The 27,158-nt window shown below is 37.3% G+C and overlaps 1 protein-coding gene across 1 annotated transcript in view; it reads left to right on the top strand.

The window, feature by feature from the left end:
- PHYLLO (2-oxoglutarate decarboxylase/hydro-lyase/magnesium ion-binding protein) overlaps positions 1-27,158 on the top strand; it is a 327,122-nt gene that overhangs the window by 201,014 nt on the left and 98,950 nt on the right. Inside the window, exon 17 of the mRNA XM_089799357.1 lies at positions 25,132-25,290. Within this exon, the coding sequence (XP_089655483.1) occupies positions 25,132-25,290 (159 nt within the window). The remainder of the gene's footprint in view (positions 1-25,131; positions 25,291-27,158) is intronic.

Genomic DNA, 27,158 nt, shown 5'->3' with positions numbered 1-27,158 from the left:
GTAGGAGTAGAATAGCATGTAGTTGAGTAGTCGAAGTATAGAGAAGAAAGTGAGAAGTCAAGTATCAAAGCACACTTGTTCACCATCACCTTCCCATCAACATCATCTAGCATTCACACCGAATCACCATCACCTTCACTCCACCAAAGTCCAAATTATCCTCAAGCAAACAACATAAGGCCACCTATGTGATTACCATCAAATCACATCGATATAATTGAGTTAGCATCCACAGGTGTAAGGAACATTGGATCTTTTTCATGTCCCATGAGTATTAACTTTTCAAGAGAGGAATTGTGTGTTTGATACTCTGTATCAGATATTCAATTGCTAATATGTTATGTGGTATAAAAACTGACATCAACACATATGAAGCCCATCTTGCCCACAACTTGATTGAAACATGGAAAAGTCTAGGCTTTTCCTTTACCTCCTTCTAGGAGCATAAAGTCATCAAATTCCAAAGGGATCTTTTTATGATGTTTTCCAATTTTAGGGGTCTTGTTCAATTGCTAATATGTTATGTGGTATTAAAACTGACATCAACACATATGAAGCCCATCTTCCCCACAACTTGATTGAAACATGGAAAAGTTTAGGCTTTTCCTTTACCTCCTTTTGGGAGCACAAAGTCATCAAATTCCAAAGGGATCTTTTTATGATGTTTTCCAATTTCAGGGGTCCACCGCTCCTTTACCATGGAGGCCTTATTTTGTCAGTCTTGGGAAACCAAGTCTTGAGACCCCAAGATAATAGAAGAAGAACCAATTGCAGAAGGACCAGAAGAGATAGCAGATCCATTAGTGGCACCAGCACTTGTAACAGAGCTAGTGAAAGTATCAATAGTACCAAAACCAACTGCCATAGAAGAAGAACCAACTGCAGAAGAATCAGCAGCAACAGCAGATTCAATAGCAAAACCAACAGTAGCAACAAAACCATAACGGAACTAGCGACAACAGAACCAGTAGCAAAGCCAGGAAGAGTATTATGGGTAAGATTAGAAAGTGAAGACGGGACAGAACCAGCTTTCAAAGTCCTAGGTCCAAAAAATCTAAAAGTAACAGAAAGTCTTTCCTGATTAAAAACAGGACCAGTTACAGCAGAAGAAACGATAGCAGGCTATCCAACAACAAAAATACTAACTATTTGATATAATTCCTAAGTAATCTAAAAAAGGGAAAGTGCAAAACAATTATTGGCAAATAAAGCAGACCCCTTGTTAATAGTGAACTCTACCATGAATATCAATGTAAGAACCCTACTAGTTCTACATTTAAGCTATGATTTTTGAGTGTTTAGGTTTGAATGGTTTTGCATTTCAAACCATATACTAATGCATGAAATTTGATACAATACATCGAAGACCATTACCCCCAGCTATTCTCTAGCACATTTATTAATATCCCTTATAAGAAAGGATTACAATGACCAAAAAGGCATGAGAAACAATTAATGTAAACCATAGTTACAAGACTTTGCAAGTCCCAAGCCAAGTCAAGCCTTGTAACTCCCAAGCCAAGTCAAGCTTGCAAAGTCTTTCGAGTTGTGCTAGCTAACTAGGCTAAGTCCTAGCAAGTCCTATCAGTAGCACTTTATCGTGGCCAGCCCATGCGAAAAAATAAATGTGAACATTATTTTATTGTTTTTAATTACGTTTTTGTGTTGTATTGCCATTAAAAGGTTAATGCCACACAAGTGATTACTTCAGATCAATCAATAGTAGTAAACCTGCATATTTACAAAATATATAAGGGATGGCAGATGCTCTTAGCACAGTAGTAATCTGATTGCACATTGCGAAAATAAAATCAGAACCAACACTATTCCTTAGACTTGATCAATAACTCATTCTTTTAGGATCAAGCAACGCTGAGAGGGTGGGGTGAATTAGTGTTGTAGCACTTTTAAACCAATTCAACATTTTACAACTTAACCATAAACATTCTCAAAGAACAATGCATGAAAGTAAAGCATATAGCTAAAGAGAACTCATAACACCATGATTTTGTTCATAAGAAAACCTTGGCCAAGGGAAAACCCTAGTGGGGATTAAACCCACAAGATGATGCACTAATCTGAAAATTACTCAGTTAGAAGTCATTACATAGCATTTAGTACATTGGTCCTTGTTAAATATGCAACCCTGTTAAGAGTTGAGAGCACAAAGAGAGCACACTTGCTCGAGAGTAAAGGTTAAATCCATGGGGCCAGCTACTTTTCGAAGATTGATCTCTGTTCAAGGTACCATTAGATTCAGGTTCGTGAGGATGATGTGCATGACACGACTTTTAGATGCCACTACAAACACTACGAGTTTTTGGTGATGCCCTTCAAACTCACTATCGCACTTGCTACGTTCCAATCATGTATGAACCACATTTACAGTGTTGCCCGGGGACGCGTCCTTAATATATTTTCAACCATCCTCGTCCCGAAAACATCTCAAAGACTTGGGGACACCTAGGAGACTTTGACCTTGAATTCTAGAACAAATTAGACTTTGACTCTCAAACTAACACAAATTTGGCATATGAATTATGTTGATTCTTATATTTAAAGGTTCTATTATGTAAAAGTACATGCTTTATCCATGTTTTCATATAAATATTTTAAATTTCTTTATATATTTTAATTTTCCCTATTGTTATATAGCCGTCCCCATTTGACGCCCCCCCTTTCTCCAAAATCAACAAAAAAATTTGTCGTCTTGGAAACTTGGGGGAACATAGCATATTTAATGGACAGTGTAAGTTCACTTGGTATTCTTTGATGATATTTTGATATTTAGTAGAACATGGGAGGGATACATAGTATTTTGTAATGTCCCTTTTTTCTGGGACATTATAATTCAGTGTTGCCGACTCACTTCGCTTAGATTTCGGAAGCAAGAAGATTCTTTATGGGGTTTCGTTCGAGATTTGACCTAGACATTTCCAGTTTCAGAGCCATCAAAGCAGTTTTTGGCAGGTTGTCCGGATGCTTACTATTTTTAGTAAGTAAACAAAGCTCAATATTCTTGATATCTCAATGTTGGTTTGAAAGTGTCTTGCCAAGAGCTTTCCAACGAGCTATTGCATGTGCTTATCCGAGTTTGTTTGGTCAGTTATTTTAATGCCTAACGATTATATGGTTTACTAGCTAAGTGACTTTTAAAGTCATTTAACTTGTCACTTTATTTTTAAAAAGGTACTATGTTCACTTAAGTGGCTAAAGGACAAAAAGCTGATTTATCCCACATTGCTTGAAAGAACGTGCATCACATTGGGAAAGGAAATAAAGGTACAACAAGCTCCACATGGGAATATATGAAGATTATAATATTCAAACAAATATTAATCTAGGAGTTGGAAATAGTTGCTGGTTATTTCTTCTAGGACGCAAACCCTTGAAGCTTTTGGAGGTTGGACACAAACTTAGCCTTCTGAAAGATCCCTGATGGATCTCTGCTGCTAATCTGCTGTAGCTTTATTATATTTTTTTCTTTTTAATTTTGTTTTTCCTGTTTATTAAAGTTTTCTTGCAGAACTAGATGGAAATGCAGAAGAGTTTGTTTGTTTTTGCGTTTTTGATGATTATTCAACATAGAAATGAGGAGGAGCAAATGATATGAAAAGAGTCTTAAAATAAATAACAATATGCAGTAAAATCAGAATTGATACAAATCGTACCAAGCAGATCTCTGAATTATAGAACCAAATAAAGAATCCAATACATTTTCCTTAACAATGATGCCACACTAGCTGATGGAAAAGGACTGTGAACATGCGTACGTCTGCTGCTGATTATCCGACTCTCTCTATTTCAAAGTGCTGCAAATGGCAGCTACTGCTGCAAGGCTCACTTCCCCATGTACCAATAATTGTGCCCAACTAAACAATACTGTTGACCCAAGCTGAAATGGTGTCCTCCTTCCCTGATAACAACTGACACCACTGAAAATTCCAAGACCAAATACTGCTGAGGGTTACGTCCCAACCAGTAAATACCCTGGAGTTTGCGTCCCAGAATAAAATCGCCCAAGCAGAGCAAATTTGTAAACAAGTTTAAAAATGCATAATATGAATGAGGAATGTCGCCTCCATCTCCTTATAACCCCTTCCAAAGCAAATCGAACTCTAAAGTGACTCCAAAAGGCGTTGGGTTACAAAAGTGATTTAAGTCTTATTTTAAAGTGGCAATGTTACTAAAAATGACCCTTTTTCTCCATAGACATAAATCCGTTCACTGAATCGCCCTGAGACCAGAGAGAAAGATTTAGAAAAGTTCAAGACCTTTCCAACGAGCTATCACACCAAGGGGTACGCATCCAGATGAGGTCAAAATTCCCCTTATTACTCCAAAATGGCTATTAACTTAGCCTTATTTAATTATTAAACGCTAACTTAGGAAATATTAAAAATATAACCCAAATAGCTACAAAATGCCCAACTGACATCACAAACCATAAAATCATCCTGTCACCTGTCTGTGACTGAAGTCGGAAATCAAGGATCCAATGGCAGTCTCATTCCTAAAATCTAGGGATGTTCCTAAATTTTAGGAAACAAGCTCTATCCCTCTGAAATTGAACCCAAAGAACAAACTCATGGAAACCCAACCCTGTGCATGATCATACCTCCTAAAAAGTAGGAATGAACCCCATAAATATAGGAACTGTCTCCTAAAAACAAGGAACATCTCCCAACTGATCAATAACTGCCAGAACACCAAGTCCCCAACACTGAATAACCATATTGGGTCTTTATCCAGCCCTGTCAGCCTACAAGACCCCATAATAAGCTGACTCACATGTCTCTACTAGACTGAGCTAGAGTGGGGACATGACACCTTCTTACAGGTTCAATTTATATTTCCAATCTGAATGTCTTTTCTGTTTATAAGATTGGATTATTGGGATTGTTGCATGTTATTGTATTGCTGTTGTATAATACAGTAACATTACTGGACAGTTATTTGTAGTAATCTGCTAGTTATGTATAAACTTCTGAATATTGGAGAAATAAAATAATCTTTCCTAAGTTTTCTTGCATGCAAATGTGCTGGTTAGAAATCGGTTTAAATTCTGGTATTGATATTGGATACTAATTTACTATTCGGGTTTAAATCTACACTTTTATATCACGGGTTTTTGGGAAAATATCCGGAAATGGATATTACAGTGGTATCAGAGACTCGAACCTACCATCCTGTTGGGTACAATCAGAATGTTTAGTTTCAGATTTCCAAAGAGATATCTTTAAACAGATTTATAGGCATTTGCATATATCAGAACAAAAGGTTCAGACTATGAAAATGTTTACCAGTTATATGATGGTATTCAGCGATACTTAGAGCCACATCCCAATGGTCTACTGCAAGATCAATTTATATACCAGAAGATTTGGGATAATCTTTTGAAGGAAAGGTCGAAAATATTCATTAAAGGAAAATCTGTGAGACCTGATGTGAAGGTTTAGATAAACAACTGTGACTGGGAACATTGTGGGCAACTAGTTGGAAGTAACAGTTGAGGAAAATGAATAACATTGGGCAGCATTGAAACACAAAATTGTCACCTGCTATATTTATTTGTATAGTTTTTCTCACAGCCGACAAAGCCCTTCACGTGGGTGTTGTCTCTACTCACGGCACTTATTTTTTTCGTCAATGGGAGGTCTTAGGCTAGAAGTTGTTCATGCGGGTCGTGGCTGGTGCTTTCTTACGGGCCGCAGGTGCATACGGGGAAGGCCACGAGCAACTGTCGGGCATCATATAGAGAACTGCGGGAGTCCCTCAAAAAAAAAACACGGTGATTCACGAAATTCTGGGACATGTCAGCATACAAGCGGGTGTCAAGCAAGGGCAAGAATTTAAGGTGTATTGCCGATTTTAGGAAGTCGCAAGCAGTATTCGAGTCAAGGGACTCCTTCACAAAGACAGTAGGAATGACACGTGGGTAGGCATAGGGACACCTCCAGTCGCACGGGGAAGAGAGTTAAGTTGCACTTTGGGTGAAACACAAGTCCGCGAAAAGCCAAACACTTCCAGCTAGAGAAGACCAACTCACGACCTCCAGACCAAGTGCCCAACTCTTACGTATGTTTTGTGCTCGACCAACCAATACCGCCTGTAGCCTACGGCAGTATAATTATATTGTCTTGTTCATTTCTTTAAGTTGGCAAGGATTTTCTACATGTTTAGTTATTGCAAATAGGCAAGTTTGTCACTGTATAAGTTGCTTGCAAACTGTTTGACTAAATGCCTTCACTGGAAAACAGGTATTTCAGACTTTATGCGCTGCTGTAGTGCAAGAATGATTGGTTTAGTGGTAAATGGTTGACATTACATTGAAATCTAATGTGAGTAAATGAAACCTCTTCAATCATAAATGTATATGCAGCATTTTGTATGTATTGCAATGTATCAAAACATATCAGACTACTTGGAAACCGTTTGATTTTATTCCTTCCAGCTAAACACCATACTTTAATTCTAAAATTATAAGCCCAGAGCATTATAGTGGTAAATATTATAAACGCATCTTGGAGGAAGGTTTATTTTTGTCAACATCATTTTGGATGCGGGGTCTAGAGCCAATTGCAACAGGTCAAATTCTTTGAGGACAATTTTCTTTAAGTATATTGGACGAAACCCCAGTTTAAAGTTGAGGGAGATCTATATATGGTCTTCAATTGGGCATTATTGGAGCATTCCCACAGGTGTATTTGCAGATCAGAGTAAAAGAGCAACACTATGTCAAATTAGCATCAAAGTGGTGACATGTTTATGATAATTACTTATTCTCCAACCTATCTGTACACTCCCAGCCAGGGTTGATGTCTTTCTTGGGTAGAGAAAATTACTTCATTTATTTTTGTTGGGTAGATTGGATTCATCAGTTATAGATTGAAGCTTGTAAAGCATTCTTTAATCATTTGCTAAGTGTTTCAAAGGTGGCCGTACAGTCAGACAAATGCCAAAATCTCCAAACTTGACGTGAGAGTTAGGAAGTCACCATAGGGCTGGTTAGAGTTACATTGCAATCGGATATCACTGATTTGGGCATTAGTTATAATTCAGATTTGAAGAGCTATTTGCAGATTTGCAAAGTTGATCAAGTCTACTATGGACCGTATAGCCCTGGATTGATCATTTCTTGCACCTGTTGACAGGGAGAAATTATTCATCTTCGTCCTCATAATCTTATAAGCACTGGGGAGCCATGGTCTTTTGAGCAACACCTAGGTGAAGCAGTTCTTGTTCAAGCTGTATGCCCTCACCAAGTTAGAAATTTGAAATCATGTATAAAACTACGCAATTATCATACTAGAATTTACATCAGAAATTTAGAGTTCCTAGTGACTTACATAGTTCAAACAATTTTAGCACCAACTGTTTGACGAAACATCTTCTACACCAGCCTGAAATTTTTGATCAGTTTAGGTGAGATCATTATAGTGATATTCTGACCAAAATCTGGAATCAATATCGTAGTGGTGGCAAGAAAATATGGGTGACAAAGGGAAGGGCCACGACTATTGTAAATATGGGGAGAAGGATTGTCCAGAGAAACCAAATTATGTCTTGAAAGACACAAATAGGCAGCACCAGCTAGCCCGAGACTACCAACTTTATGTTAAAACTGAAGTGAGGAGACTGTACCATGATTATAACAATTTTTTGTCAAAGCTTCAGAAAGACTTACTGTGGACTTTCAGCTAGAGCTGCAAAACAAGACGGATATGATGAGAAACACATACTATGAATTGGCTCGAGATCTCCTTACAGAGGACAGTTATAGAGATTTGCATAGGGAAGATATCAATCAACCTGATAGTAGCACTAATAATGACACAAGTATACTAATAAGTAATTGGGAGACAAAAGTATCTTATGGAGCTGTTTACACTAGTCTTTCTGATGAGCAGGTTAATGGCCCATGCAGTAGAATTGACCAAATTGCCAACGTAGGCAACTCCAACATCTTATTTGGTGACATGGAAATTAACTTGGATGAATTTTATGGTGATACCAGGCTGGAAATTATATCAAATTTTGAGGAGCAAATGGACAGCGTTGTTGGCAAGATAGATGGTCTAGTACACATTGAGTTAGAGGATATATTTGAGAATGTTGTTTCCCAAGGTGCTGAAAAATCAGAAAATTCTATGGAGAGCAGGCAACTTGTGTTTGAAGGAGATGGTCAAAAATCATTTTCACTCCTTGACTTATTGGATATGCTTTTGGTCAAAGACGACAAGATTGTCCAAGTGTTGACAAGGATGGATGATTCTTCCAAATTGGTTGAGGATTTCATGTGGCAGATTGTGATAGAAGAGAGTCATGGTAATGTATGTGGTGTCACAAGTACTCTTTTATACACTATTTTTGAAACCTTGAAAATGATAAAATATGAGTATTTGCAACTATTAATGGACAGAGATCTAGCAATAAAATTTTGGAAGGAATAAGGAGAGTGTGATAGATGAGTTATGCCTTCAATTGAGCTTAACACATTATTTCATCCACAATGCTGAAAATCACACGAGTGGGGCAGCCACTTATGAAGAAGATAACCGGGGTTCAAGGGCACAAGAAATCACACAAATCATTGAAGGAATTCATAAAGTGGGTAGATGTGAAGGCAAACAATGTGATTTAATCACATGTTCCCCGTTTGAGACTTCCTATGGTGAAAAAAATTCTATGGATCAGCAAGTTGATGAGTCTGAAAATTCTAATTTTTATGACAGCAGCTGTACATCTTCACATGAGCACATGGTTAGTGATACCGCAAGTGAGGATAATTCCGAAATTTCAAGTAATGGTGAACCTTCCTTTTATGAAGACCTTGACATAAGTGAGAGTACTTATGGTGGAGTGGGAAGTTCAGATTTATCCTTAGCATGCTCGGAGGGATTTTTCAACTTACTTATAGTTTTATTACCTAGCTCTTATGAGATGGCCACGTCCTACTTGTTGATTGGGGATTTCTCTGCTGGGTCAATGAGTTTTTTTGCAGGAGAGTGGAGAGAACACACATTATCATACGTTCTTCATGAGGTGTGTACATTTTTTATTCAGCAAGGTATTGAAGACAGTGTTAGCACTCATGATGTTGGTGATTCACCAACCACTCTTTCATTTACCCAGGATCATGTTGATTGGGTAGTGGGGGATACAAGTGTTAATAGTATCTTACATCTGGCGGATTATGCGGTGTTGCTACACAGTCACATGATTATGATCTGTGTGTTTCAGCCTTCTAACATATCAAAGATCCAGAGATCAGGATTACTTCGTTTTCACCTGGGTGATATATTGATTGAGTTAGATTGGCCGGATCTATCATTATCATCGATACAGATATTACAGGAGTGGTACAGTGGTACAGTGGTGCAAATATTACAAGAATTGGTCAGTGGTATCTCAAAGAGCGCACGAGTCCTCACTTGGGATCCAAGTGGAGCATCCCTAGGTATGGTCTTTGGTCGGGGAGCTAGATGGAGAGTTTGGTTACTATCTTCTTGGGGTGGATATGGGTATATTGTTGGGTCCCCATCTTCACTTGACACTACTCACAGGGTCACTCATGGAGTGAGGTTTTCATCTAACTGAGTGTTTTGGCACACAAGGCAGCAACACGTGGCAATTGGTGTCCCTTTATGGTGAGACATGGGATCTTAGCATTCAATTATTTGGCACATTGATTCCTATTGTATTGTTTCACCATTCTAAGTTTGAGAAGATGCATGTCGGGATACATCGGCTGAGGAGTAGAACCTCATTCTCGAGGCGAGTATGGGATCCTGGCATTTGATTTCTACAGGTATGAGCGGATTGCTTGAGAGCAACCAATCTTTGAGAAATGAGGCTTTCCTCTTTTTCTGGGACATTATAATTCAGTGTTGCCGGCTCACTTTGCCTAGGTTTCGGAGGCGAGAAGGTTCATTATGGGGTTCTATTCGAGATTTGACCTAGACATTTCCAGTTTCAGAGCCATCAGAGCAGTTTTTGGTAGGTTGTCCAGATGCTTACTATTTTTAGTAAGTAAATAGAGCTCAGTATTCTTGATATCTCAGTGTTGGTTTGGAAGCGTCTTGCCGAGAGCTTTCCAACAAGCTATTACATGTGCTTATCCAAGTTCGTTTGGTCAGTTATTTTAATGCCTGACGATTATATAGTTTACTAGCTAAGTGACTTTTAAAGTCATTTAACTTGTCACTTTATTTTTAAAAAGGTACTATGTTCACTTAAGGGACTAAAAGACAAAAAGGTGATTTATCCCACATTTCTTGAAAGAAATGTGCATCACATTGGGAAAGGAGATAAAGGTACAACAAGCTCCACATGGGAATATATGAAGATTATAATATTCAAACAAATATTAATCTAGGAGTTGGAAACAGTTGCTGGTTATTTCTTCTAGGACGCAGACCTTTGAAGATTTTGGAGGTTGGACACAAACTTAGCCTTCTTACAGGTTCAATTTATATTTCCAATCTGACTGTCTTTTCAGCTTATAAGATTGGATTATTGGGATTTTTGCATGTTATTGTATTGCTGTTGTAAAATACAGTAACGTTACTGGACAGTTATTTGTAGTAATCTGCTGGTTATGTATAAACTTCTGAATATTGGAGAAATAAAATAATCTTTCCTGAGTTTTCTTGCACGCTAATGTACTGGTTAGAAATCGGTTTAAATTCTGGTATTTATATTGGATACTGGTTTACTGTTCGGGTTTAAATCTACACTTTTATATCATAGGTTTTTTGGATAATATCCAGAAAGGGATATTACATATTTGGAAAAGGTCTTGAGTATCATGGAGAAGCACCCATTGTTTGCCAATGAGTTTGTTGGGTGGATATTTTACAACCGACAATTTTGGGTAAAAATTCAGTCACAAAATAAGATAACCAGCCACAGCGTGTGGGACAGTCTCTCCTACCTTAAAGGAAAGGCTTCCCCTTCTCAACGTTCCTTGGATCAACTCAAGGTAAGCAAGAAGTTGAGAGATTTTGTAAAAGGCATGTTACCAATATTCTTTCCTCTTATCTTTCAAGAAAGAATCCACTTACCCGTGGAGCAAGTAATGGGCAAGGTGAAATCTCTAACTAGACTTCTATCTAAAGCAGAAAATGGGGATATCGATAAACCAACACTAACTCAAAGGCTAGCTGAAGGTGTACCAATTTGGCTCTAAGTTTAGTTGTACTTGTATATGGAAAAAGCTTTACTAATAGGGCACAAAGACTTCTAAAAGTAAAGATATCTTAACTATTTTGTAAATAAAGAAGAAAATACAAGCTACAAACAAAGCTTCTAACTATATATTTCCACAATTGCTCCTAGTCAAAGCTTCGGCTCCAATTGGTTCTTAACTCTTTTTATACTCAATTATCAAGAACACAAGATAACATGAATCAAAGATAACATATGCGAATTACAGACAATGCTTCTAATTCACACAAGTAACAATCTCACTCAATCAAAGCTAAGTCTCAATTGCTCCTTTGTATTCACTTTTCTCTCAAAATAGTGCTACACAAACAAAGTTTTGTTGGCACAATTTCTCCAGAGCTCTCTTGCATACATTATAAATAAAAGATGATTTTACAATGACGAAGCACTCCTTTACATAAGCACAGGAGTTGAGGAAAAGATGGAGGAAAATGTGGAAGCTACTCAACCAACTTTGACCTAGTCTAACTAGAAGAGAAATTATTGGGTTACATGCAATTGCATATGCAACTTGCGTTACATCTTTACATGCACATGCAACTCACATTACATGTAATTACATCTTTTCATGCAATGCATCCTCTTAGATCTAAAAAAATAAAAACAAAAATAACAATCTTAAAGATTGTTCTTTAGTGCCTTGAACTTGATGATGACATCACACACTATAGAAAGATTAGAAATCTCCATTGTCTTCGATATGGCCTATATCTTGATTGCATCTGCATCTGTTGACTGTATAACCTTGGAATTTGTCACTAGAGAATCTAAAACGTGCTTTGTTGAGGATTTATACAAGACAAACTTGTTCACCGAGTGAGAACCAAAGTCTTCAGAATCTAAATCAGCAATTATCCTGATTGTATATTCTGAAGTTGTCCTTTTAACTACAATCAGATTACCACATTCATCAAGAACCTGACATCCCATTTGTCCCAAATCACAAGTCACACCTATTTCTACTGCTTGACAATCTCCAAAGGTTGCATGCAACTTTGTAATCAGCTTCTTTAAGGTTTCTTCTTTGTAGCCCATAAGTCCTTGATACCTAAAGACCATTTCACATGACGGAAGAATGTCACATGAGACCAAGGCATCTAGATCAAATTTTGCAATTTTATCCCAATCATTGAGGATCTCCTTCAAATCATCTACTTCTCGAGTCAAAAAAGAAATCAAGTTTTCCTCCATTTCATTCATCTCTTTGACACGCCTAAGAATTGCAAATGTTTTTGTAATGGCTCGAACTCCTTTAGAGATGATTTCTCCTATCCAAGACTTGGCAGCTTCAATCAACTTTCTTTCCTCGGATGTATGAGACATAATAACAAAACTTTGAGAAGATTGTTGCCGAATGACTTCATTTAGGCGAGAAACCTCCTGTTTGAGTTGATTTTTCTTCTCCCATAATTCATGATTGCTTTTTGATACATTAGCTAATGCATCTTGAGCATCTTGTAAACAACTCAAACATGACTATTTCCCAATTTCGACCTTAGTGAACTTGTAATCAGAACGAGTAAGTTCTTCAACAGGGTTGTCCACCAGTGGCTCAGCAACCTCTACAAACTTAGTTTTATCCGAATCAACTAAGATCCTTGAAACAATCTTATCTTTCAAAGATTTGGGCTTAGTTTTCTTTATAGGGAGATTATCCAGAGGGACAACCACTTTTCTTCTCTTCGTTGTGATCATGCTCAACCATGCAGGCAAGAAGAAACTTTCATCTATGGAAACAGGTACAGTGGAGACCATTGGCATTGATCCAGATTGTATCTTTGTCGTGGCTGAACAAGATTCAGTCTGCACAGTTGAATTCATAGGTGCATGATGAAAGGATTTTGTCATGAAGAGCTCAAAGCCTGTCAGAGATGTATCAAGTTGAGAAAATTAACCCTTTGTAAGAGTTGGAAAATCCTCAAACACATTTCTCAAGTCTTCATATTGTTCATTCACCAGAATGAGAGGAGCGGTTGAAGAAATAGGAAAAACCAATGTATTGACTTTTGAAACTGGAATAGGTGTGAAAATAGTGAAAAATGAATCTACATCATCATCTATCTCATCCAGAAAAGGTGGTTCATGCATAGATGGTGCATGAGTTTGTGCAGGCCTTGGAGGAGATATTATCACGACTTCCCCTTCTTCCTTCTCATCTTCTTCATCTAATTCTATCTCTAATTCTTCCTCTGATTCCTTTTCTGATTCTAGAAGTTTGGAGATCTGAGATGATTTAGATCCTTTTTTGCCCTTCAATTCAAATTTAAGAGACTTCTTCACATCAAAAGAAGAAGCTTCATCTTTTCCTGCAATTTCTAGCTGTGACTTCCTTCCAAGAGGGTCAAAGCTTCCACAATCCAAACCCAATTTAGGATTAACCCTTTTTAGGCCTTTAATTTTCAGCCACTTGTTGGTGTTGGCCAAAATGGATTGAAATCTATCCAGGATAGATGTACCTTATTTTTGTTGCCATTGAATGGGAAAAGGGCACCTTTTATCGAAACCAGCTTGATGAAATTCCAGATCAAAAATGTTGTCGTCATCTTCAATATGAAAATCTTAAGGGATCTCCAGCATGTTAAGATCGATTATCTACTGCAATGTTAATCTACAGTAGTCCATCTTCATTATATCTAGCTCTGTTCTCATATCAATCTAGATATCTTCGATGTGATGAACATGTGTGAAAGACCTCTTGATTTGAGAATTCATTTCTCAATAAGAAAAGTCAAATCTAGCTTTGAACTTCTTCAAAGTGATTAATTGCAATTCTGCTTCCATATTCTTTGCTTTATGCACAGAATTGATCAAATAATTACCAATCACCAAGGGTTTGGCAAAAGAAATACCGAAACCAGGCATATGCAAAGTATGTTGATTAGACTATACTTCCATGAGTTGTCTCACTAACTCCATCAGAATGATTTTATTAGTCACATACCTAGGTAAGGTATACAACTCACCTTTAAAGTATCCAATTCTCAAGTATGAACTATGTAAAAGTTGGGAACTAGATAAAGATACAACCATATTGATTTACCTTTTCCCAGGCTTCATCTAATACCCTCTTGATAGATAATTGTCTATCAAACAAGCACCAGAAATACCCAAAGAGAGCATCTTGGACTCTTCTAAAATGGAATTTACTATTAGCCAGAGTGATCTAATCATAGTAATCCCAAATGGAATCCGAAGACGATCTCCTTTGGTTGAGAAACCAAAGAAAGATCCCATGGCAACAACAATGTAGACAAGGTAGGAGTTCATGTAAAAAGGCACTGAAATCTCTATGTTGAGCAACTACTGGCAGAGTGCAGTGCTAATCAACTTTCCCCAAAAGATGTGTTCTTTGTTTTCCATTATCTGAAAGGTGAATTTGTACATCCATGGCTTGAAATCAATGGAATCTTTAAGACTACAAACCCTGCTAAGAAGAATGATGAGGTCTTTGAATTCTTGCTTGAAATTAGACCTATGAACAGTCTTTGGTCATCTTGAGAAGTTGTTCCTTTTATTATCTAACTAGTATTGATTAACTTACTTCTGATAATCTCTTTTCTTCTCATTCCAGCTTTCCAAAGATGGTTCTTTGGTCAAATCTGCACATTCTGCATTATGTGGCACTTTGAAGATTTGTTTAATAACCTCTGGATCAAGACTAATGATAACCCTGCCATCAGCATCCTTGATTGTTTTCGATTTCGGGCTGAAACGTCTCACACATCCAAAAACAAAATCAAGTTCCATGGCAGTAATGGGAAATGCAGATACCAAGTGAATATGACTTCTCTTGATGCACTTTATCTCATGATTAATAGGATTTTCTACTCTTCGCAAAGAATCAGCCTTGTCCATGTGTCCAATTTTTGTGTCTAGCACATTGTCAAGAATGGATACAACTGATGATGGAACTGCATGAGCCAACTCTTTGTCAAATTGATATTTCATCTTGCCTTTGGATTTTGATGGTAAGGGCATCTCTTGCACTTGTGCCACAACACAAAACTCCCAAAACATAAGCACATCATCAGTGGAAATCGCCATACAAGTTGATTCTCGATTAACAACAAAGGTTCGAATACGGATTTGAAACTTAGGAGATCCAATGAGATGATTTCAAAAGAGAAATCATATAAATATGTAGTGAATGGAGATGAAATGTGAATGGAAATGGAATGTGCAATGAAGTATTTTGAAGGTGGAAAATGGAAGATGGAATGAAATGGAAGGAAATGGATGTGTGAAGGTGAAATGCATGGGAATGCATGCAAATGAAGATTGTTGATTTTCATAAATGTGACTTAGGTTTTCAAGACGTCATTGCATGGAAAATGGATTACATGTAAGTGCAACATGTAATGAGTAATGGAAAGTGAGATCAGATGCAGATGCGGATGGAGGATGAGTTTTACATGTAAGTGCGGATAATAGATGAGATGCGGAAAATAGAAAAACATGTATTTGCTCATGGAGGCGTGAGTGCATATGGAGATATAAAAATGAAGTGTAACTTGAGGTGAAATGAACTTTATAGTCACCTTGGTGCAAAAGTGAAGTCAAAGTACATGGGAAAACATGCATATGACATTTTTTACTTTTTGAGAAGTGACACTAAGTCAAAATACGGGTTTTGGAGATGCAATTACATGTAAAGTTTTTCATGTAATCATGTCGTGCGAGTGGGTATGGAAAGTGAGATGAGTGAAAATGGAAGTGGAAAATGAGATTACATGCATGTGTGGATGGTGAATGAAAAGTAAAATATGTAATCGCATTTCACAAGTGAGATGTGAAGTGTTGGGACATAGAAGATGGAAACGAAATGTGATGACGCTTTCGCATGAAATGGAAGATGGAGTGAAATGAAATGTGCTCAAGTTCTTGGGAAAGAACTTGCAACTTCTCCAAAATGGAGAAATATCGGAAAGCAAGCACACAAAACACAAAAACTTCAAAATAAAAATGTACCTTTGTCAAATGACTCAAACATGTCAACAAGCAAAACACTTCAATATGCAATTTTGAATTTGGAATTTGGGGAAAAACCAAAAACATGAAAATGAACCACTTCATCATTTTTAAAGGAAAAATACACTTTCCATGGCATCAATTTCAACAAGTGGCAATCATTAAGCAAAAATGTGCATAAAATCAGCAAGATAAGCACAAATTTAATAGCAAAAAAGAATATGTCCACTTACATGATGATTAAGTACCAAAAATGATGGAGGGAAAAGCTCCAATATTGAAAATTTCTTTAAGAACTTGAACCCTTTCAAACTTTTCAAGAAAAATCTGTAGAAGGCAGTAAAAGAGGCCTCTTTTGTAAGTTTTCTGCAAATTCTAAAGATATAATACTGATGGAGAATTAATACCTTGTTGCAAATCGGTCTACTACAATTTTGGATTGAATATTATTGTTTTGCAAGTCTGCAATAAATTCTGGAAATTATCTTTTATTTCTGTACTAAATCGCCAAGTAGCAGATTGCTAGAAGAGCAGACTTAAGACTGTATTGTGTGTCCTCTATGCACAATCTTGCTCTTTATATATTAACCAAGGGTCTTATCTTTTCATAAGACACAACCCCTTCAGGTCGGCCCTCCAGGAAACAACCTACTCCTCCATAAATAGGTGGCCTTTGTCCATTAACTAATAGTTAATTATTAATTAACTACAATTACAAGGCATGTAAATGTGCCTAGCAAATTGTCGATCTGTTCTAGGGAGATGCATTTATCATGAGGCCATATATAAAGGAAATTACATGCATTATAGATCTGTCTAATCTGAAAAATCAGAACATTAATATGATCAAATTATTAGGATTTAACATTTTTAATGGCCAATGCCAAAAACGTGCCCTAAAATAGCTCAAGATCCCAACGGTTTTGGCTTTGGCATGCACAGGGGACATTTTTGCAAAAAACATGATTCTCCAAGGCATGCAACAAAAACGTTTTGGCTTCCAAACACCAAAATGTGAACCAAGATGCAATGTAAATCACCAAACATGCAAAAATCACTCCTCTTGCCAAAATGTGAGCCAAAAATGAAGATTTTTGGTGATTTCCTTAGAAACGTGCCCTTGAATGGAGTTTAAAATAACTTTTTTAGCAAGAAAAATCCGTATACATTGTTTGAAAACCCATGGATTGGCAAGAACGACCCTATTGGAGAAGAATTCGAGAAAATCCATGAAGGAAATCAATCAAAATCCTCAAAAACGGGTTCAATCATATTATACCATTCCCTCAAAGCGGCATAATCTCCAATTTCGCTAGATTGAGTGTGAACTCAACTAGTGAAGCCATCCATGTCATGCCGAGGATGACATCATAATCTCCCATGTCCACAACATAGAACTCATCCTCCAACTCGTAGCCATCTCCAAACCTGATGCGAAGATTAGATATCTTCCAAGTGCATAATAACTTATCACCGTTAGTCACCATGACTCTAAACCCATCATGCTCCTCTGTCTATAACCCTCTCCTGGCTACCAACTGTGCATCTATGAAGTTATTTGTAGCCCCAGTGTCAATAAGAGATATCACTTTCTGCCCCTGGATAGTACCCCTGACCTTAATTGTGATTGCCTTTTGGGCCCCTGTCAAGCGTGCCAACGATCTATCATCCTTAGGAATGTTGCTCTCCTCTATAGTGTTACCCTCATCTGAATCGGAGTGCTGATCCTCCCCTTCTGACTCTGACTCTTTTGCTGAAAAGTACTCCATTTGATTTGCCTTAGCCTTGAGAGAACATTTATGAGATAAGTCCCAAGGCTCTCTACAATGGAAGCACAGCTTCTTCTTTCGAAGTTCATTCAAGGTTTCATTGTCTAGTCCTTTTGATCCTTCTTTGGGTTTTCTTTATTCTTTCTGAAACGGTTTTTTGTCTTTGTCCTTGTGGTAGGAAGAATCTGTTGAATGGTTTTTTCCTTTGTATACCGAAGGGGCTAAATCTCGTACCTTTTTAGTTGCTTCAGCTAAGGTGAGTGGATCATGTCCCTTCACCCAACCTCATAATGGATCAGCAAGACCATCACAAAATAACACCACCAATCTCCTAGGAGAGATATCAGTAACAAGTACAAACAAGCGCTGAAACTCGGCAATGTAAGCATCCATAGAACCTAACTGTTTTAATTGTGCTAGCTCCTTGAAATGTAACTCAGGATCCTTAGTGTCAAATCTCTCAATCAATGTTTCGGTGAATTCCTCATAGGATGTAATCTGATTATGCCCCAAAGTCACCATGCCATGATGCCACCATTCATGTGCAACGCCATCCAAGTGCATAGCCGCATACTTGATAGCCTCCTCCTCAGGCATAGGATTTAGCTACAAGTATGTATCTACCTTTTGCACCCAAGCTCGTGCAGTCATCTTCCCTGAAGCATCATAATAAGGTAAAGAAAGTTTTCCAACTTTCTTCCTCAGCTCAAAGTTTTGATTCCTCCCTCTTGCTTTAGGCATGTGTCTCATCCTCAAGTCCATATAATCTCTAAGGGAAATATCCGCCTGAAACTCTGGTCCACTAGCCTCCCAGTCCCTCCTGAACTGATCCTGTAACTCGGTAATCTGCGGTTCGTTTACTAGTTGAACCGGATCTCTGGGTGGAAAAGTGGGTAGAAGAGGTCTTGAGCTCGCAATCCGTGCTGGACGTGCAACGTGTCTAAAGTTATCAACCTCATTCCCATTGTTGCCGTGTCCATTATTACCATTAATGTTATTCTCAGGACCATTGTTGTTGCCTTGGCCTCCATGGTTATTGTTTCCCCCGTTGTTATTGTTTCCCTCGTTGTTATTGTTTCTGTTGTTGGCATCACCTAGATTAATATTGACACCCATCTGTCTAGCCATGAGCTGCAACATCATGTCCATTCGCCTATTCTGCTCCTGCTGCATACGCTGCCCCTGCTGCATACGCTGCCCCTGCTCTAATGTATCCAGTAACTGTCTGAACAGTACCTCCCCCTGATCTGGACCAGCATTTCCGCCTCCGCCTAATCTTGTATTCCTGTCATCTCGATCACCCATATTATTGTCCTGATCAAAGAATATCTCCTCTGTGTCTGTATGGTTGGATTCAATGTCCACCTGCACGGATGTACTAGACTGTTTGCTTTGCAAGTCTAAAATCCTATTTTGTCTTGCTCTGGTATCGCGAAAATTATAAGACCTCTGTCGCATGCTCAAACATAAATGCTTAGCCTGTGTTTTTATTTATTTCTGATTTTAGTGTTTTGACATTTCGTCAAACACTTTTTCCCTCTATCCGGCTGTTCCAAATTCCCTATAAGACCTCCACAGGATGGCAGGACTTATAGCTCTGATACCACTATAATGGGCACCCCTGGATGTCCCAAAAAAAAACTAAACCAAATTGCTGAAAGGAATTATGTCAAACAGTTTGCATTCAACTTCTTATTTCTCCGTTTAATGTTTTAAACCCCTTATAACTCCGAAAATCAAACGTTTATTTGTTTGTTGTGTTTCGTGCATGGAATTGGTATCATACAACATAAACAAGAATGAAACTACAATAATATGCAAAGTGCAAATGAACTGCGGCTAATAAAATGTTATTTTCAGAATTCATAAAACCAAATACATGGCAGATTTATCAACTCACTAATTACTTCAACAATATTGACATAATACTCCAGCCCATGCTTTCGAACTTGCTGCTACAATACTTTGTCCTTCAATCAGTCCACTACCTTCATAATACCATTCCCTCAAAGCGACATCAGCGTCGGACAAGTAGTGAAGAAGATATGAGCAAAATACCAAATCTGCCTGTAGCCGGAAATGCAACTAAACTGCCTGATAATGAAGCCAATAACAAAGAATTCCAAAGGCCAAACCCCAAGGGAATGACGTCTAGAATGTTACAAGAGAGGATAGACGTCCTCAGATGCCAAGAACGGAGCTGCAACTCACACACCAATTTCTTCTCATATTCAACCTGCCTAATGAAGCCACAAATGCTTCCTTTTATTCTATTTCCAAGGGTCCGCTCAACTCATATGGGCAATGTGGGATAAAAGATGTGTAATATATAAAACATATATTAAAATACCCCTTATGTCTCCCTTGGGTACACATCGCCATAAAATAAATATTAAAGTAACACTTTAATATTTTACAATTAAATTAGACGTTACTTTAATAAAACTTCAGGCATTAAAATGTATTAGCAATCGGACTCCGAATAATGCGAGTGATAGCTCATCGGAAAGCTCTCACCGAAGAGTATCGAATCCAATCACCAAAATTGACCTGCACTGTGTCCTGCTGACTTACTAAAAATAGTAAGTATGCCTGAAACTGAGTAAATCAACTTCGTTTTGGCCCAAACTGGAAATGACTAGGCCAAAACACTCCAGGATCCCATTAAACCCTTCGTTAGCCCTCAGGACCATGTAGAACAAGGCTAATGCACACACACTTGGTCAACTGCTAAAATGGGGACATTACAAAACATAAGGGTCGGATCTTACAAGTGGTACATGATAATCGGGTTGTTGGTCATTTCGGGTATTTAAAGCCATACAGGTGAATGAGAGAGAGATTATCTTGGTAGGGCCTCAAGAATGACGTTCTCCAGTACGTTAAAGCATGTCTAACTTGTCAGTGGACTAAGTCTGAGCATGTATATCCCACTGCTCTATTCTAGTCCTTACCAATTCTGGAGCATAAATGGGAGTATATCCATGGACTTCATCATAGGGCTTCTGAGAGTGCAGTGCAAGGACAACATATTTATGGTGGGTGACAAGTTGATGAAATACGCTCACTTTTATTCGGAGGCAATTGTTTTGATAGCCTCACAAGTAGCATCATTGTTCTTTAGGGAGGTTTGTAGATTGCATGGTCTACCTAAGACCATTGTCAGTGATAGGGACAACAACTTTCTTAGCATATTTTGGTAGGAGACATTCAGACTAGCCGGTACACAACTGTCCCCTAGATAGTTGGATAAATAGAGGTAGTTAATAAGTGGATAGAAAGATGTCTCTGCAACTACATTTCCAAACAACGACGAGCTTGGGTTAATGGCGATATCTAGGCAAGTATTGCCACAGCTTGGCCTATCATATTGTGATGTCCCCTTCTAGCTAGATACTTTAGTTTAGCTATGGTTTACCTTATTATTGGACCCTCGTAGGCAAATGAGGATGGTTAGAGGGTCTTCTAAGAATTGATTCATCTCCAACATTCAGGGATTTATGCATTTGGCCTTCGTTCGATATCATTTGAACTCCATTTTCCATACTTACTATGTATAGTAAGTTAGGAGTAATAGAGACAGACCCTTTCTATTTTTAGAAAGTGTATTTGGTCACATGGGGAATTATGAGGAGAGATTCCTATTTCAGACGGTGTCGCAATCAGACAAGTATTTCCAGAGATATTCAAGTTCAAGTGACTTAAGTGGTTTATTTAAATATTTTTATGTTATTATAAAGTTATAAAGTAACTTATAATAATAAAGTCACTTTAATATTATAAAGTGCAAATATAAGAATGTCTTTTATCCCACATTGGGGAGAAAAGTAAGTGAGTACCCACAAGGAAAGAATAAATTAACGTGAGAGGTTCTTTCCTATTCATGTGATTATTGTCAATTGCATTTGATATGAACTTGGGAGAAGGAACTAAGGGTTTCTAATTTCGATTAGCCATTGGAGAGCGTTAATTCTTCAGTGTTGGAACCATTTGAGGTGGTGAATTTGGCATTTAGGAGAACTTCATTCTGGAGTTCTATTTGTGCTTAAAGTTAAGGAATAACCGAAGAGTTTGAAGAATATTGAAGCACTATCGAGTGCAAAACTGGAGATTCATCTTTGGCAACCATTAGTAATCGTTTTTTTCTTGCTGCTACAATACGTGTGAACAATGACGCACTACAGTATTTGTGCTTGATTTTGATTGCAACTTTCATCTCCATCCTTGGGCATCACTATTATCAGGTTCCTCTTGCAACTATTAGTAGTTAGCATTGTAATCTTAGGCATATAATATTGCTGTTGTAAGTGATAACTCAGAATCAGATTTGGCATCGTTGTAGTCATTATTGTAAGCGCATTTGTCTTAGCAAATTCATAGCAACATTGTACATGGGAATGAATTCAATAAAGGAGATATATGTTGCATACCATTTGTTTGACGAAACGTCCATCTAATAGCATATATGATCACCATAATAGTTGTATGCCAATTGTTTGTCAAAATGTTAGTTTGTTGTAGGTATGCATTCCATATCTATTTTTCATGTATATGCATTGAAAATACCAAAAAGAACTACACTTGCATATTAGTTCATTGTAAGAGGTATTGTGATATCATTTGTGAACATTCTAAATTTTCTAGCATCATTCAAACTATATCAAACAATCTGAAACACAAAAAAAAGTCAAAAAAAGAGAAAGGCAGCATAGAAGAGTTTGACAATATTCCTTGAGCAAAAATCAGTCAATTTGGGCAAGGGATATTACACATATGTCCATCGGCATGCCCCTGTTTAGAGCACCATATGGCTACGACCCTTTGTCCTTCATTGACCTAGCCTTGACAAATAGCAAGACAACATTGGAAAAAGATTGGTTACAGGAACAATGGGATAACCTCTTTGTTCTCAGGGAGAATATGGAGGGAGCCCAGAACCAACAGAAAATTTATGTAGATCATCACAAGGCTAAGAGATCTTTTGAGGTGGGAGATATGGTGTTCCTACGTCTTCATCCCTACAAGCAAAGCTCATTATAGAAGAGTGGACCAAAGAAGGATTTTGTGGACCCTATAAGTTTTGAGGAGATCTACGAGATGATAGTAGGATTCATAACGTTTTGCACATCTCATGCCTCAAGAAGGATATTGGGCAGCATATTACGAGTTCACTTAGATTGCCCCCACTAAATGAGAGGAAATTAGAATTGGTCCCTGACAAGATATGGGAAGTGAGAGCGAGATGGATGAGAAACAAATCCATTCAGGAGTATTTGGTGAGATGGAAGAATATGCCCATAGAAGATGCAATGTGGGAGAGTGAGCACATTCTGCAGCATCCAGTAATGCGATTGCTTGAGGGAAAGCAATCATGAGAAGGACTGTCATGTCCCCTTTTCAGGAATAATCTTTGAATCTTTACACTTGGCCTATTACCCTCATCTCGATAGGCTGAGGCAATTTTTAGGGATGACATAGGGTAGTCAACTTTGAGATTCTTGCATTGGGGGGCTAGCACGCCTATTTGTCCATCATGCGTGGTGCCTATTTTAGCTAGTTGTTGAGAGACATTAGTATCTGGCAAGGAGTAGTAATGGCAGCACCAATTTACAGTATAGTTAGAGTTAGTCATTTGGTGTGATTGGACACCTCAGTAACTATAGCGCATGTGCCCAACAATTTGTAACTGCCGTGGGCCACTCTAGAATCAGAGGAGTAGATATAGCGAGGAAGTCAATTGTTGAGAGGCTGGAAAAAAAGAGTTTTGGCAAACACGGCATTTTGTTTTGAATTTTCTAAGACAGAGGACAATACCCCTCTTAGTCTTGAGCATTGGATGATCACCTAGTGTGTGTGAGAGCAAGTTAATCAGAGCTTGTATGCTAAGCTTATACGGTGGATACAATATGGTGAAATGCGTTGGAAGATCCCAAGAACGACGCAATTGAAGGCTATTTAATAGTCACTTGGAGACAACAAAGAGTGACAGTATTTGAAGATATCAGTTAAGATGTGAGTGACAAGTAGAAGGACGATATCGATCTGTTGTATGGTTTTGTTCAGGATTGAGCTATTCAACATAATCAAGTTGCACATGATCTCTAGGAAGCTACAGGGGAGATAAACAACATCAGTAATACTCCCATCTGGGTTAGCAAAGGTCCTTGTCTCTGGCAACATTCCATAGCCAGACTATATCAGTCTGTAGTTGTATTGCTTCAAGTGATCAATAGATTTACTCATAGCACAAATATCAGAGATAAATCGGCAACTTCTCAGGAAAATATCAGGAATTTTAAAACTGACTTAAATTTTATTAGAAATGAATTCTTTTGCAAAATTCAATGAGGAGATGCATCTAACAAGTTGGTAAATGAGTAAACAAACCAAACAAGCTGATCTAGATATATATAAATGCATATCTAACAAAATTGCATCGTCATGTGGAATGCCAATGGCTGGCAACCATATTCAGAGACTCACTCTGAAGCAAACTAAAAATAGCAAATTGTCTTTGTAAAAAGATAAGCAAATACAAATGTCAAATACAATATGAAACTAATCTACATATTCCTCTTCCCCATCCCCCTAAAAAGAAAAACAATTTAGAAAACTTACTTGTGAATCCAGATTTGCTTGAAAAATCTCTTCGAATCTGCTTTGAATCCACTTCAAATCCACTTGCAATTGATCTACAAAGCTGCCAAAGATTATTTCTCTACGTGTGTTTACACTAGCATATAAGTGTCCATCAATAAGTATATTCATCCAATAAAATTTTGAATCTAATATTATGATTTTTATTATTTATTTCTGCTAAAAAATATATTTTCTTTTCTTTTATAGTTTTTCTTTTCTTTACAAGCATCCAGACTCGTATATGTCCATGACATATTTCAGCCTTGGGTCCCTGACAAACTGTTGTCTCTATATATATCCTGGTATTAGTATTAAATGTTTCTTGCAACTTCAGGACTATTAATCTTGGGGATAGAATTATTCTGCATTTAACAGAAGAAATGTGATTTAGTGAAAAGCATCATACAGAAAATATTTCTAATATTATTTAGAACAATCTTGGTTGCTTTTTCCAAAGCGCTGAATTCTCCATTCAGTTTTAATTAATTAACGGATTGTTGGATCTTATTGTTTTTATGTTGTGAAGGATAGTACGACCTCCTATAACAGTTGTAGTCACAAACAATCATGGAGGTGCAATTTTTAGTCTTCTTCCTATCGCAGATACAGCACCAAGAACAGTGTTTAGAAATTTCTTCTCGACGCCACATGATATTTCAATTAGCAAACTGTGCCTTGCACACCGGTAATTTTCTTTTTTTCTTATTTGCCTTTATAAATAGCATAGTGTGCATGTAGTGTGTTTTCTATTTTTTCAAGTTGACAGATATTTTATGTATCAAAGAGAGCACAAGATATAGTTGCAGGTTTAGAGGAGTAAATTAATAATGGTATTTCATCATCTATCTTATACATCAAAGAGAGCACAAGATATAGTTGTCGGTTTATAGTAGTAAAGTAGCAATGATGCTACTAATGATATTTCACCATCTCATAATTAGAAAAGCTACTCTATGATGCAAGAGTCTTTGTGATTTAATATGTCTTTTTCTTAAAGAAATCAGCTACTACCATAAGAAAGGAGAATTTATTTAGTTAGATTGACTGATACAAAGATGCTAAAGTTATTAGATTTTCATATTTCTGTATTTAAACTTTTTTAAATTTTTGTTATCCCTATTTTACTTATTTATAGTTGTACTATCTGCAGTTAACAAGATTTCTTAAAGAATGTGATGACAAGTTGTCTTTCATGTTATTTCTGCTATAAATTGTCAAAAGATGTTTTAAGTAACAAACGACATACACCCAGGTCAAATGTGATTAGTTCAAGCAGTGAATCATTAGGACTTTCATATTATAGGCCTTTATGCTCAAATCCTCAAGCATGTATTGTGTTCTTTCAAGTTTCAATGTACAAATATTGAATTGGGTGAACTGTCGCACATCCAACTGTGGATGTACATACCAAACAGATGAGGTTAGGTGCAAGTCCTGGGTGAATTTGATGAAAGATATGACCCTCGGTACTGTATATGTCAGAATTAAGATATATTGTTCTTTTGAGTGAGTAGAAGTGATGTCTTCACAATTATTTTGGTGAGATAGGGCCCTCTCAGTGGCCAGTGTTGGTCTATCCCCTCCTTTACTTTCTCCATGCGTGTGATCATAGAAGCAGATATTGCGATATCTTGGAATTCGGAAAATATCAGATCTTGCATTGCAGAGTAATATTTTCACAATACATCTGTTGATCACTATTTTGACCAAAATTTTGTGATATTATCCATTTTTTCCCTTTGAAGGTTGAAAATGGTGAATTACTTTTGCTCATTTCCACATTTCAGTGCTCTGATTTTGCAGAAACAAAACATATTGGTTTTTAGTGTTTCCTGAATGCTGAATGATTTTGGTATTTTATTTGATGAAGAACAACTGAATCAAAATAGGCTTGGGCAGAATGTTGAAGCTTCAACACTAGAAAATATATTGTATTCCTTTATGGCATTGTTTTGCACCTTCTGCTAACATTGTATCTTGTGTTATGGTGATTTTAAGGCTGCCTATGTTTAGTGCTTGTATTGATAGAATTTATGATAGGGAGTAAGAAGATATCCTTTATGATATTGTTTTGCACCTCTTGGAAGTGGTGTTATGATGGTGGTAATGTAGAATGTTCTGAACTGTATGGAGACCAGATCTCTGTTGTAAGCAATGGGCTAGGATATGAAGATGGCAGTGTCTGGTTTTCATGACAAACATGGTACCCTTGTATCTTCCCATCTACCAATTTTTCAAAGTTGAACCATAGCATGAGGATCAAATAAACATCAAAAAATTCCTCTTTACTGATTTTACATCATTGGCAACATGAAGGCCTTTGTATTCTATTATTTAGTAGGGAATACTGGTGTAAGTTAGTGGATGACTAGTCACTAAACAAAGTGATTGTAAGCAATGTAGTTTATTTTGCATATGACACGTCTATCTATTGTAAGGCATTCTAATCATCTTGATCATATAAATTTTTCTGATGACTTAGCATCATTTTGTTATGTATAATCCATCACAAAAACATGAAGAATTGCAGCTCCATTGTTGATCATATTTCAT

Source organism: Cupressus sempervirens, chromosome 9 (assembly GCF_028749045.1).
Source record: "Cupressus sempervirens isolate cs-2001-9-10 chromosome 9, ASM2874904v1, whole genome shotgun sequence".
Classification (NCBI taxonomy): Eukaryota; Viridiplantae; Streptophyta; class Pinopsida; order Cupressales; family Cupressaceae; genus Cupressus; species Cupressus sempervirens.
The sequence above is the reverse complement of the archived record's forward strand: the minus strand, read 5'-3'. Positions and strand labels throughout refer to the sequence as shown.